At 37.7% G+C, this 13,081-nt stretch overlaps 1 protein-coding gene across 2 annotated transcripts; it reads left to right on the top strand.

Annotated features, from left to right (window-relative positions):
* Window positions 1-482: 482 nt before the first annotated feature.
* Window positions 483-12,623, top strand: eif5 (eukaryotic translation initiation factor 5). Of its 2 annotated transcripts, none has more exons than XM_023273860.3 (12): window positions 483-574; window positions 1,165-1,394; window positions 3,048-3,327; window positions 3,453-3,534; window positions 4,026-4,198; window positions 4,507-4,618; window positions 4,732-4,862; window positions 6,310-6,471; window positions 7,380-7,541; window positions 7,667-7,831; window positions 9,305-9,445; window positions 12,182-12,623. In XM_023273860.3, exons 3-12 carry the CDS (start codon window positions 3,256-3,258, stop codon window positions 12,278-12,280), a joined length of 1,299 nt encoding a protein of 432 aa, XP_023129628.1. In that variant the 5' UTR covers window positions 483-574; window positions 1,165-1,394; window positions 3,048-3,255; the 3' UTR covers window positions 12,281-12,623. The 2 variants fall into 2 exon arrangements, with proteins under 2 accessions (XP_023129628.1, XP_023129630.1); XM_023273862.3 differs by having other exon boundaries at window positions 554-578.
* Window positions 12,624-13,081: the final 458 nt, after the last annotated feature.

Consider the following 13,081-nt stretch of genomic DNA (forward strand, 5'->3'; position numbering starts at 1 on the left):
TTTTATTTCACTTTATTTTGCTTTTATTTTACCTTATTTCACTTTCCATTATTTTTATTTTACTTTCACTTTATACCCTAATATTCTGTGTTTTCATATTGTTTACCACTTTATTGAATATTCATGCTGCTGTAACAACTCAACTTCCATCCAGGTATTAATAAAGTCATCTATGTCGAAGTCTAAAAATAGCAAAAAAGTAAGCAAGAATGACACAGAAGTACTGTTGCTATTGCAGAGATTTAATTAATAATGAAAAAAGTAATTTAAAGTCATGTTTATTGACAAATGAAACAGGAGATCAATGCTACACCAAAAGCAACACAAGAAAACTTGAGTGGAATGATGCTTTTTTTATTTGTATATTTTATTAAGTCATTAAAAGTTATTCATTATCGATATTGATTGAATATAAGTCTTTTTATCATGATCGTTTTTTTTTAGTACACCACAGCTTCGGCGGCTTTTATTTTGAAACGAACGCCACCTTCGGGCAGACTCGGCAAAGTCCGGCAGCTTGACGTTGGTCAGTAAAAACGACGTGAGTAGTAGCGTTTCGCAGAACATTCGAGAGGTAGGTGAGAAATAATTTCACCGTATTTACCTCGGCTCACCTCAACGAACGTTTCCCGTCGATGTCTGTAAATCTTCAGTGAAACCGAAGCGAGCGAAGCAGCGCCGACGACGCCGCCGCTTAATCACATTATCGTCACGGTAACGGCGTCGACTGCGCCCGGCTACTAACTTCGTTGGCTTCGCTTTAGCATCCAGGCTCCGACTATTTCCTGGAGCTTTGGCGTAATGGTCGACTATTTTCGCAACCTGTGGTTTTAGCTAACCGACGACGACGCAGTGTTTAGACTTTAGATTCACTTTTGTGGTTGTATGTGTATTTGGTTATGTGTTTAAGGTAATTTTGGGTGAATTTGGCGACGAAGCTCGTTAGCCACTTAGCTGGCTGGCGTCACCTTTTCAACGCTGCTTGACATAACGGGGCGTTTAAGCGATCGACGGAAATTTGCTTTGTCGTCGTTTTTTACAGCTGAATCGCACGGTAACGGTCGAGCTGAACTGAGCCGTCACACCTGATGTTGAGGATGATTATGATGATGCTTTAGTCCGCAGTTTGTGTCGATAACGATCCGCTTCTTCTCCTCCCCAAAGGTCCCCTTAAAACCCCCCGAGGACGTTCCGGATCAGCTCCCCTCGTCTCAGAGCCTGGCACCTGCACCGTTTGGACGCTTTAGGGTGTTTAACTGTGCATCTTCGAGAGCCACACACTCTTTAAGAAGCACTGCTGCAATCAATACAACACCAGCACCAGCCATCGACCACCGTTCACTGCGGCGCTTGGACGATCAGCGTTGTGTTTATGTCTTTGTTTTGCGAAAACGGTAAGTAACGGACACATTTTGCTTCACATTCCACGTTTATAGCAACAAAAGTGACGTGTGATTAGATTTTATTGTCGTTTTTAGGGCGGTAATCAGCCTTAAAGAGTATTATGACATGTTTTCTGTGCCACTGTATCAAAATGGCGTCTCCCAGTCCCGTCACTCGTGGGCTGTATGACGCACTCTGCACCAAGCAGCATGCTAAGCTAACCAGCTAGCCTCCTCCTGAAACAGTCCCAACCTCTGTCCTACTGAAACCCCTCACCGGACAGACCACCAGCGACTCATTTCATGTCAAATAACTCGGACCAGAGTGGGACAATAACCGCTGCAGACCGGCTGATTGGAATTAAAGCCCCAAGAGGAGGCAGAGTTTGTTTGGCAGCTGCTAGGCCTCCTGTTTGTGACCTATTAAAAAGCAGAGCAGGCCTTATATGACTAAAGCCAGGGGCCCTCATGTAAGACAAAGGGCTCTCACAAAGCCATTTTTTGTGCATATATGGCCACAAAAGGTGGGGAAGGCATCCAATATTGTGGCTTTCTTCTCTCTGTCACGTCGGCTCATTGTTGGATCACATGAGCGTTTGGTGGATTGGATTCTGTTCACGGCATTTTCTGAGTTTCAGCCCCAATCTTTGCTCTCGTAACCGTAACTCATTTAGCAGTGCAGGAATTTTTGCTCTAAGTTGAGAAATATTCGAATTAGGGCCTCTGCAGTAACGTCGGCTGTCTCTGAGTCACTGGATCCTCTGTTGGCTTTTCATCTGGTTTGGATCCGTGTCAGGACGTTTTCTGCTCTGTCTAAATAGTGGCAGCCACTCAAAAATCATCACGCACCACAGGAATGTGTTTCACTATGCTGCAGTGGATTGTGAATTTAATCAGAAAATAAACTGAAATCTAAGCCGGAGCTTCTAATTGTCTTTACAATTCATTTTTCTCAGTTTTTTGGTACGTAATAGGGCTGAACAAATGTAGAATCCAATTAGCTGAAGCTTAAATGTTCTGATGAAGGTAAAAAATTTATACAACATACCATCATATAAGTAGCATTGTGTTGCCACAGATGTAAATCATATTCTGAGAATGCAAGAAAACATATTTGACCACAGCTAGAATTGCTTAAGCATTGTCTTATTTGTTATTCAGTGAAGAAGAAATGCAAAAATTACAATTCCCACTAAAATCATGACTCGGATTGCAAGACGATTTTTTTTGTTTTGCATATTAGATACATAAACTGTCAGACAGCAGCGAAAAAACAACTTTATAAGAGTCTCTAGATACTTAAATGACATCTTTAGATTGTTTTGTCAGGTTCTCTGTTTGAAACCCCCCAAAATTAGGTTTCTGTCTGATAAAAGTGAGACAGTCAGGAAATGGGTACTCTTTAAACCAGGATAGAAGCTTAAACGAGAGAGTTTTGGTGGTTTTTGCCTAGAAAACAACTTCAGGGATCAGTCAGAATTCAGTAGATATTTTGCAGATGTCTTCCTGATTGCTGGCACAGACCTAAAAACATAACTGCCTCTCTGCGCTTCTGTGTAGACCTTAGTTAGAATCATCTCTGCTCAGTCAAGCTGACTACAACACATGAACTGTTGGGCTTTCTGTATTAATTATTGATCGCTGTTTGTCCCTCTCTCCTTTCAGAGCTGTTGCGCAGCCGTTGGAACCTGTGTGGTGGAAATCTAGCCTTCAAGCAAGGAGCTTGCGGCCACAGCGGCACAACGTTTTTCATGTCAGAGACCGAGCACGCTTGCAGTCGTTTATGTCATCCCCTCTTTTCCAGACAGAAGATCCCGAAAAATCCCCAACCAAGATCCTTTTATCTTACTGATAGTGCTAACATCCAGCCAAAATGTCTGTCAACGTCAACCGCAGCGTGTCAGACCAGTTCTATCGCTACAAGATGCCCCGTCTGATTGCCAAGGTAATAATTTAAAAGAATTAAAGAAAATCAAGTGGAAGCTGCCTGAGGTGACATTTAGATCTGAAATTATATGTTACTGTTGATGGTCTGACGTTTGTTTTGTCGTTTTTCAATCCTCAATCCAGGTGGAAGGCAAAGGGAATGGAATCAAGACGGTCATTGTCAACATGGTTGATGTTGCAAAGGCTCTGAACAGGCCTCCAACATGTGAGTAACACCATGTGCTGTATTCCCACCGTTTTCTTTTATTAGACCGACCTCTGTGGGAAAGGTCGGGTTGTATCCAGAGATATCGTGTCCTTTTGACTTCTTTGTGCGTTGTGTGTGTTCTGCCTCAATTTATACTTTGAATTTGAGCATTTTCATGGTTGTGCTTCCTTAATTTCCGTGTGTCATTGCATGCAGACGTGTAATTTTGAGCTTGACAAACTCCACATTCTAACCCTAGTCAATTAAGACTTCATTAATCAGTATATGTAGATTTTTTTTCTACATTTAATCTGTTTTACCATGATGTCTCTAATGTAAGTAGTTTTAAAGTACCAGCATGTTATTACAGGATTGTTTAAGGCTTATTATATCAACAAACTTTGAGTAGCAGCCCTGGAAGCTGGTGCAAATGAAAATACTTGAATTTAATTCTTAAGTTTTCCGACGTCATCATGACCTCTAATGTCGTTTCTCTTTCTCCTCCACAGACCCGACCAAGTTTTTTGGTTGTGAACTCGGTGCTCAGACCCAGTTTGATACCAAAAACGATCGTTACATCGTCAATGGATCCCACGAGGCGAACAAGTTGCAGGACATGCTTGATGGGTTCATCAGAAAATTTGTGCTGTGTACCGAGTGTGACAACCCTGAAACTGATCTGGTAAATGTCTCTTTAATGCAGGTTTCCAGAAAAGTTGACAAAAAGGTATAGTAAGATATTAGCTGATTAAATGAGGGTGACTGGGGTGATAACAACACAAGTAAGGGTGTTGTTCTGTTTGAAATGTAGGTTTAGTAGAAAAAAAGCCAGAAAAGATAGCTCAGGTAATGTCACCTTTCTAAGAACAAAAAATACATTCATGGAGTGGAAAGTATTTAATGTAGTGAAGCATAATTTCCTTTTTAGAGCTTTAATTTGCTGCGTTATGTAGCGTCTTTTTAACGTTATTTTATGTGTTGTTCTTGCAGCATGTCAATCCCAAGAAACAAACCATTGGCACTTCCTGTAAGGCCTGTGGGAACCGCGGCATGCTAGACACCAGACACAAACTCTGCACATTCATCCTTAAAAACCCACCAGGTGAGGTTTAATTCGGCACGACGTGGTGTCAGAGTTTCTCTCCTGAGTTTACCGTAGAGGTTGAATCCAAGACCGATTCGATAACAGTGAATGTTCTGCTTTTCCCACAACAGAGAGCAATGATAGTGGATCCGCATCTGTAAAGAAAGAGAAGGAGAAGAAGAACCGCAAGAAGGACAAGGAGAACGGCTCCGGCAGCGGCGAGGCTGGAAACCATGACAACTTTGACGCTCCTCAGGCTGTGGTGCGTTCACAGTCCACATCAGAAAAACCTTTCCATTATTTGTATTCAGTTCTTTCAGCTTCATAACTGTAGAAAGTCACTTTCCATGTGGGATACTGCTGAGTTCAGTGACCGAGTCGGTTCCCTGCCTTTCTTTGTTTTAGCTTTTTGGAGTTTGTTTAGCATACACAAACTCAGAGCTCCACAGTTCACTGCCTTTCAGTTAATGTCACCAGAGCAAAGTTGAAGAAGTTGTTCACATGCTGGTTGACTGTTGGTCTCTGGCTCCCAATTTTGACCCTCTACCCTCTGAAGATGAATCTCTATTTCTTCTGCTTTTGTTTGAAGAAATGTTTACTTATCACAAATACGTTACAGCGCTGTGAGCACATGGCCGGCCACGATAAGACGCCTCTGGAGCAGAGACCACCAAGCCACGACTGACCTAGAAGTACATCCAACAATTCTTAGAAAAAATGCAAGTTTGATTGCTGAAAGATGCTACAGCTAGCAAGAGCTTGTACCTGTTTAAGAGTTTATGAACATCAACAGTGCTGGTGTAAAACCAATAAAGGGGAAATTAGCAGTACCCATATTTCTATCGCATATTTAGTGAAGATTTTTATCCAAAATGCAGAAACAAATTTGCTCAGTTTTGCAAAATCCATATATATTTAGGCTCACTTGAGGTGGTTTTGACTTTTTAGGAAGAGTTAATGGGCTTCATGGACGATTGAAACATCTTTTCTGAATAAATTTTCATTTAACAAGTTAGGAAAATGGCAGATAGCTACTACCATGAAAGAATAATTTCAGCTTTCTTGATTGAAAACAGTTTCTTAACACTTGGTTCTTATAAATGGCCACCGTTTCTTTTGTTTCTCAAATGTTTTTTAGCGGTTGGCAAACAACTAGTTTTAAGTTTGCTTTTTTCTACTGTTTTTAAATGCAGCCATGTACAATGAAGTCTCTAGCGCCACCTCCTGGCATCACTACACAGCTAGTTTGTTCACTCCAAAGCGGACTTTTCTGGAGTTTGCTTGAAATATGATTGAAAATGTATGAAACATGGCTTCTGTTTTAAACAAATTGTGATTTAGCTCCTTAACATTCTCACACATCTGTAGTTTCTATTTACTAAAACTTCCCATATTTGCCCTTGAACGTTTCCTTGAAGGTTTGGGATTTAAGAGTTGTTTTAAAGTCCATCATTAAGGCTCATCTTCATTCTTTTAAATGGATTCTCTACTGAAAAGCTGATTCTGACACCCACAAACCTCTACTAAAATTTGCATCTGCTAGAAAGCTAATAACACATTTTGATTTGACTTTTCCTCAAAGCCCTCGACTAAAACGACTCAGATAAACCAGGATGTCAAAGCTTGTGTCAAATTTCTTGTATTAAGTTGAAACCTCAATTCAAACAGAGCTTTTATTTTCTCACTGTCTGAATTTTCGTGGCGTTCAGGATGGAGACGACGACGACGAGGACTGGGCGGAGGAGACGACGGAGGAGGCGCAGCGGCGACGAATGGAGGAGATCAGCGACCACGCCAAGAACCTGACGCTCAGCGAGGACCTGGAGAAACCGCTGGAGGAGAGGGTCAACCTCTTCTACAACTTTGTCAAAGTGAGACTCCCTCTAGCCTTGGTGCACAACGTCAATGTTTTTCCTGGGGTTCTTAAAAATTGCATAGCTTTTGGTTGTTAATCAGCCATTCTGATTGAAAACAAATTTCCCTCCAGATGAAACAAAAATGAATGTTTGATATTTGATAATCATCAGAGTTGGAAGCTGAATCTTTTCTGTTGTTTGCTGAACTGAAGCTTTCTTTTAATCTAATATATTAATAAACAAGAAAAAAGGAAGCATCTTGGAGAACAAACAGAAATTTTAAGGTCATAAATGTGGAAAATCCTAAAAAAAATTATTCACAGTACTGTATCCAGATGAAGTGTTTTTGCTTCTGATCTGAGTCGTTTAATATTTAATATCTGCAACATCCAACCCGAAGCTGTTGTTGTCGATAATACACGCTTAAATTATTCTGGTTCAGCTGGTTGTATCTCTTACTGTTAATGCTCTAGTGACCAGAGGAGGCAGGTGGTTTCATGTTGACAAGCAGAGAGCATTGTGGGGGTTTAGCTAGTAAAGGGGAACCATGACAAAATATTCTGACACTTAATGACCTCCAATCAGCACATATGTGTTAAATAAAACCAGGATCAATAAGATTAATGCTCATATATCCTGGTGGCAGACATAAGATTTTTTTTTGTGTGAATGTTCTTAAGAAACATTTTTAACATTTTTTTTTCCACCAAAAATTTTTCAAAAATTTCCCAAAAATGTTAAACATATGGACATCAGAAGTTTCACTGTAAAATTTTTTTTTCCCCACGTTTTCAAACTTTAAAACGGGTCAATTTGACCCGCAGGCCAACGCCATATTTAATGTGTGCAGAAGTGACCAATATGATCTCTTGCCTGACGAAGGGTTAAGTTCCCGCCCTCTAAATTTATTCGTCCGTCTCCAGCAAAAGAAGGAGAGTGGAACCATCGATGGCGCCGATAAGGAGATCTTGGCGGAGGCGGAGCGTCTGGATGTAAAGGCCATGGGACCCCTCATCCTCAGCGAGCTGCTCTTCAACGAGAACATCCGCGACCAGATCAAGAAGTACAAACGGCACTTCCTGCGAGTAAGTTCACCTCGGTCGCCGCTACACGCGTTTCTTTTTTGTCTTCTCTGCTTTTAAAGTCAGATTAGAAGCTCAAGTTTCACATCTTAGCTCAGTCATGGAGGGTGTTTTGTTGTATTTTTTAGTTCTGCCACAACAACAAGAAGGCCCAGAAGTATCTGATGGGAGGCTTCGAGTGTGTCGTGAAGCTGCATCAGGTTCAGCTGCTGCCTCGCGTTCCCATCATCCTCAAAGACCTGTATGACGCAGACCTGCTGGAGGAGGACGTCATCTTCGCCTGGGCAGAGAAGGTCAGAGAGGAGACGTTCAATCAGCTGCATTTAAGAATCGGCCTGAAGTTTTATTTTGAAACAGAAAAAGAATGATAAAAATGAAAGATCCCCTGCTGAACAGTGATGTTGTCTTGACATACAATGAATTGAAAAATGTAAATTTATTGTTTTATCTGTTATTTCACTGATGTTTCATGTCAATTTTTTAAAATCAAGTTCCTGCTAACAACTAATCAAATGAGGAATTTACATGTTAACCATAAATGAATAGGCCCAAACTGTATTTAAATAATGTCCACATTAGTAAACTGTGTCAAACTTTGATTTTTTTGTACTAGTTCAATCAGGAAAGGAACCAATTATTTTACAGATATTTGCCATTATTTGAACTAAATATTTATATTAAGGATTTAAAAATTGCAAATAATATCGTTATTTTTTTACAGTTGTTCCCGTTTTAATGCCGAAAAACTACATCTAAGAATCTCTTCAGCTTCACCTCATACAGTTATCAGTTCAGTATCATTTAGTGCAGATTTTTAGCTTTAACTTAATGTATTTTTTAGAATTTGTGAGTGCCATGTTGTGTTTTTACCCTGTTAAATACATTATATAAGCAGTTTTTGCACATTTAATAATACAGTTGTACTTAAATTTAATGATAGATGTGGGAACAATATTAAATTTAGGCCCTGACTTGCAACAAAAAAGGAGATCAAGTTGTAAAACGTTCACATCAGAGAACTGCAATGATTCGTTGATTAGTTACTCATTAACTGAGGTACATACTTTATTGATCCTGAAGGAAATTAAAGAAACCAGCAGCATATTAAACCTACAGAAATAACAGAGAAGAGCCAAGCACACGGGATATAGAGATATAAAAAATATAAACACATAAGTATGTCCAGAATGTTTATACTGAAGCTAAAAAAAACTGTAGGTGATGAGCAAGTAGGCAGAAAAATAGAAAATCAATTTAGAACTGTGCAAATAACCAGAGACGTACATTTAAATACATCTATGTGTGTCCGGTTAACCAACATTAACAAATGAAGTGCAGATGAAACGGTAAATATTTAGCTTTTAATAGTTCCTAATCGATTTTTCTGCCTAAATCTGAATATTTTTTTCTCTTTTCTTCTATCCTTTATCGCAGTAAACTAAAGTCCTTTGGACAAAAACAGACACGTTTTGAGATTCAGTGATGTTTTATTGATAAAAGAACAAATCGATCGATCTAGAAAGTAATTTACAGATGAATCATTAATGAGAATCATCTTTAGTTGAAGTTGTATGCAGCTTTAAATACTCTATTTGTGCCCTTATGTTAATTAATATCACGTTACTGTCTAATTAAATGAATAAATAACAGACGTTGGACGTTTTATCTCAACTCTGAGCACTAATTGTTCTTAAAAGTGCCGTTAAAATATGAGACTTTTGTTCAGCGACTCTAAATTAAACTGCTGTGTTTAATTTCTCCACCAGGTTTCCAAGAAGTACGTCTCCAAGGAGCTTGCCAAAGAGATCCACGCCAAGGCTGCTCCGTTTGTCAAGTGGCTGAAGGAGGCCGAGGAGGAGAGCGAGGGCAGCGAGGAAGAGGAGGAGGAAGATGATGAGAACGTCGAGGTACGTTGACCTGAAGTGAACCTAAATTAATCGATGTAGCGACTGAAGGTGTCAGGAGGTCAGGAGTCCTCCTACCGACTGAATATTCACACTTAAAAATAGTTTAACCCTCCTGTTGTCATCATTTACGGGCACCAAAAAATATTATTTCCTTGTCTGAAAAAAAATTCAAAAATTTAGCAAAAAAAATCCCCAAATTTCTGAAAATTTGCAAAACCTTCAGGAAGAAAATTCCAATAATTCCTTAAAAGTTTCCCTTAAAAATTTAATTAAAAAAAATAAATAAATAAAATCCCCCAAAGTTGGCAAGAAAATTCTTGTAAATATTTTCAAAAAATGACTAAAAATCTTCCAAAAAAATCCTAAAAATATCTAAAGTGATTACATATCACTAAAACTTGTAATATTTTCTTTAAGAACGTTCAGAAAAAAATCAAATTTTTTTTGTGAATGTTCTTAAGAAACATTTTTAACATTTTTTTTCCACCAAAAAATGTTCAAAGATTTCCCAAAAATGATGAAGATGTGGACATCAGAAGTTTCACCGTGAAAGCATATTTTTTTCCACATTTTCAAACTTTAAAACGGGTCAATTTTGACCCGCAGGACGAGACTAGGGTTAAATTAACGAGTGTTTGATCGTTTAATGCAGATATTTATTATCTGAGCTCTGATGCTGAGAGAAGAACTGCTGCAGCAAAACATTATGACAAAAAAAACAAACATACTTAACACAGCAATCGCATATAATTCTAATCAACTAAAAAAAATATTACTGAAATTTGGTTTTTGCAATTTATTTGAATTTATTTTCAATTTATTTGTATCCTTGTCAGTGGCAAATAGTTTTTTTTCCCCCAATATAGAAATGTCTTTTTTTTTTATTATAAAACCTCAATAGAAATAATAATAAATTTTATTTGTAATGCACTTTTCATTTAGGCAAAATCTCAAAGTGCTGCACTGAAGATATTAAACAGATAAAAACAAAAGAATCTGATAAAATAACAATAAAAAATAAAATGATCCAGATTCTTCATATTTTATGGAGGCAGATTTAAATTTAATTCACAACAGACGACATACATGTGAATAAAACACTAAGAAATAGTCTATATAGTCTAAATATTTATTTTAATTAAAGCTCTACAAATAAAAACGTGTTTAAATGTGACTCGTATTTTTGGCAGCAAAAGCCTGTAAATGATATATTTTAATTAAATAATTTAATTTATTTAAGATTTTTGAAATTATTTTGGGATTCATGTCTGAGGCAGACTGAATATTTCACAATTTGGCAACACAGAAGTTTAATGTTTAGCTGTTTATATGAAGCCTTTTGAGAAAGTGGTGCAGATTCTTCATATTTTGTGGAGGAAGATTTAAATTTCATGTTCAGTTATAATTTACAAAAGACAACATTCATGTGAATAAAACTAAGAAAAATGTAAATTTTTCTAATCTCCAAAACAGATAATTTTGTCATCAGTATTTGGACTTATGTCATAATTTTAAAGTTATACACATAAAAACAAGTAAAAAGCTGGTAAAATATTAACTTTAATCACTGAAAAATTATATTTAATTAAGATTTTTGGGATATTTTTGTATCCATGTCTGAGGTAGACTGAATATTTCAGTCTGGCAACACAAAGGTTTAATGTTTAGATGTTTTTATGAAGCCTTTATAGAAAATGATTCAGATTCTTCATGTTTTATGGAAGTAGATTTAAATTTCTTGCTCAGTTCAGGAAAATAAGTTACAAAAGACAACATACAAATGAATACATTTTGACGAAATAATCTATTTTTCTCCAAAATATGTAATTCTGTCCTCAATATTTGGATTCATTTCAAAGCTTTAAGGCTCTACACATTAAAAACATGCAAAAAGACTTTTAAATTTGAATCACTAAAATGACTACAATTATATTTAATAAGGATTTCTGCAGTTATTTGTGTATCCATGAGACTGACTGAATATTTCACAAAATGGCAACACAAAAAGTTGCTGTTTTTATGAAACCTTCCTAGAAAGTAATTCTTCATGTTTTATGGAGTCAGATTTAAATTTCATGGACAGTTCAGGATCATAATTTACAAACTATCTTAAAGTTTAAAGCCACATAAGTGACAAAAAAGCTGAGAAATTCTATATATTTTCCTCAAAAATTCATAATCTGGTTGTTAATTTTTCAGAACTCTGCCAAAGTCATGCACATTAAAGCATGTTTGAATGGGACTAAGGCATATTTGGATGATATTTACTTGGATTAATGAGGAGTTAATCAATACTAGATCAGTCTTGTAAGCCCCCTACACATTTACATATACAGATGAATGTTTTGGCTTTCTTCATTTTTTAAAAATTGATTTTTAACCCTCTAGACTCCACCAGTGTTGTTTTCCTCACACAGGATAAATGTGAACATTTTGGCACTAAAACAAAGGAGAAATGTGGAGTTGTGGTTATTTATCGGTTATTAAGCTGTGATTTTATTGGTCACTGGAGATGAAACTGGGCTGAATGTGGAACCTGAACTAAAATGAGTTTGACTCCTCTGATCTAATGCGTGGTTTATGCTTGATGAACTGCAGGAGTCCATTATAGCTCCTGAAAGTTTGTATTTTAAATACATAGATTTAAACTCAGCAGGTTTATCATGCAGACTCAAACACTAAAAGTCTCTATTAATCATCTTTAATCAGCGACTAACGAGCTGTTTGCTTCTTCAGGTGGTTTATTCGTCTTCGGCCCGCGAGCTCAAAGTGGAGACGGTGAAACCCGACACGCCCGAGAAAGAAGAGGACGACATCGACATCGACGCCATCTGAGAGACGAAGATGATGATGATGATGATGATGATGATGATGATGATGATGAAGCTTTTCTTGTGTTGTGGCTCTGACCTCCATGGCTGGCCCCCCTCCTCTACTACCTGCCCTCCTGCCCCCGACCCTCCTCTGCTTCGTGGCATGACTTAACATAGCGCTTTACTTGCTGCACATTAACTCTGTGATTGATTCTTTTTTTTTTTTGACGTGTTCGGTTGATGAGATGAAGTGGCTCCTGGGGATCTTAATCATGGGTTGTTCTGGGGATCGTTTCGACTGCACATTTTTTTGGTCCCTGTATTTTTCCAGTCAATAAAGAATGAATGTTTTGCTATCCACCACACTGGAACGTTTGCTCTCTGCTGCTCACTTTGCTGCTTTTTTTCCCGTCAGAATTCAGTTTTTAAACCGTGAATGTCGGTTTACGTGGCAGGAGATGAACGGAAAATTAATCTGCAGGTCGGTTTGAAGCCAAAAGGGGCCAAAATGTGAGAATATTTGCTTGTTTTGTTTGGTTTTAGCAGCAGAAAACAGCATTTTGCACCAAACGGGCTTTGAGAAATCACATTTTATAGTTTTTTTTTTTTTTTTTTAAGCTATTTTCCAAACTAGATAATAGAAAATAACTAATGGTGCAGTCGTATCTTCCTAGCAAAGATGCAGAAACACAGAAAATTTTCTGTTTTTATTTCCACTAACTGTAATTCTGCACAAATCTGATATTTTTTAAAACTTACTAAACAGAAATAACAGGCATGGCAATTTTCCGCCGTTCCGCGGAAATCCGCCGTTTTAATTTTC

The sequence above is a fragment of the Amphiprion ocellaris genome, chromosome 20, assembly GCF_022539595.1.
Source record: "Amphiprion ocellaris isolate individual 3 ecotype Okinawa chromosome 20, ASM2253959v1, whole genome shotgun sequence".
In the NCBI taxonomy this organism is placed as follows: Eukaryota; Metazoa; Chordata; class Actinopteri; family Pomacentridae; genus Amphiprion; species Amphiprion ocellaris.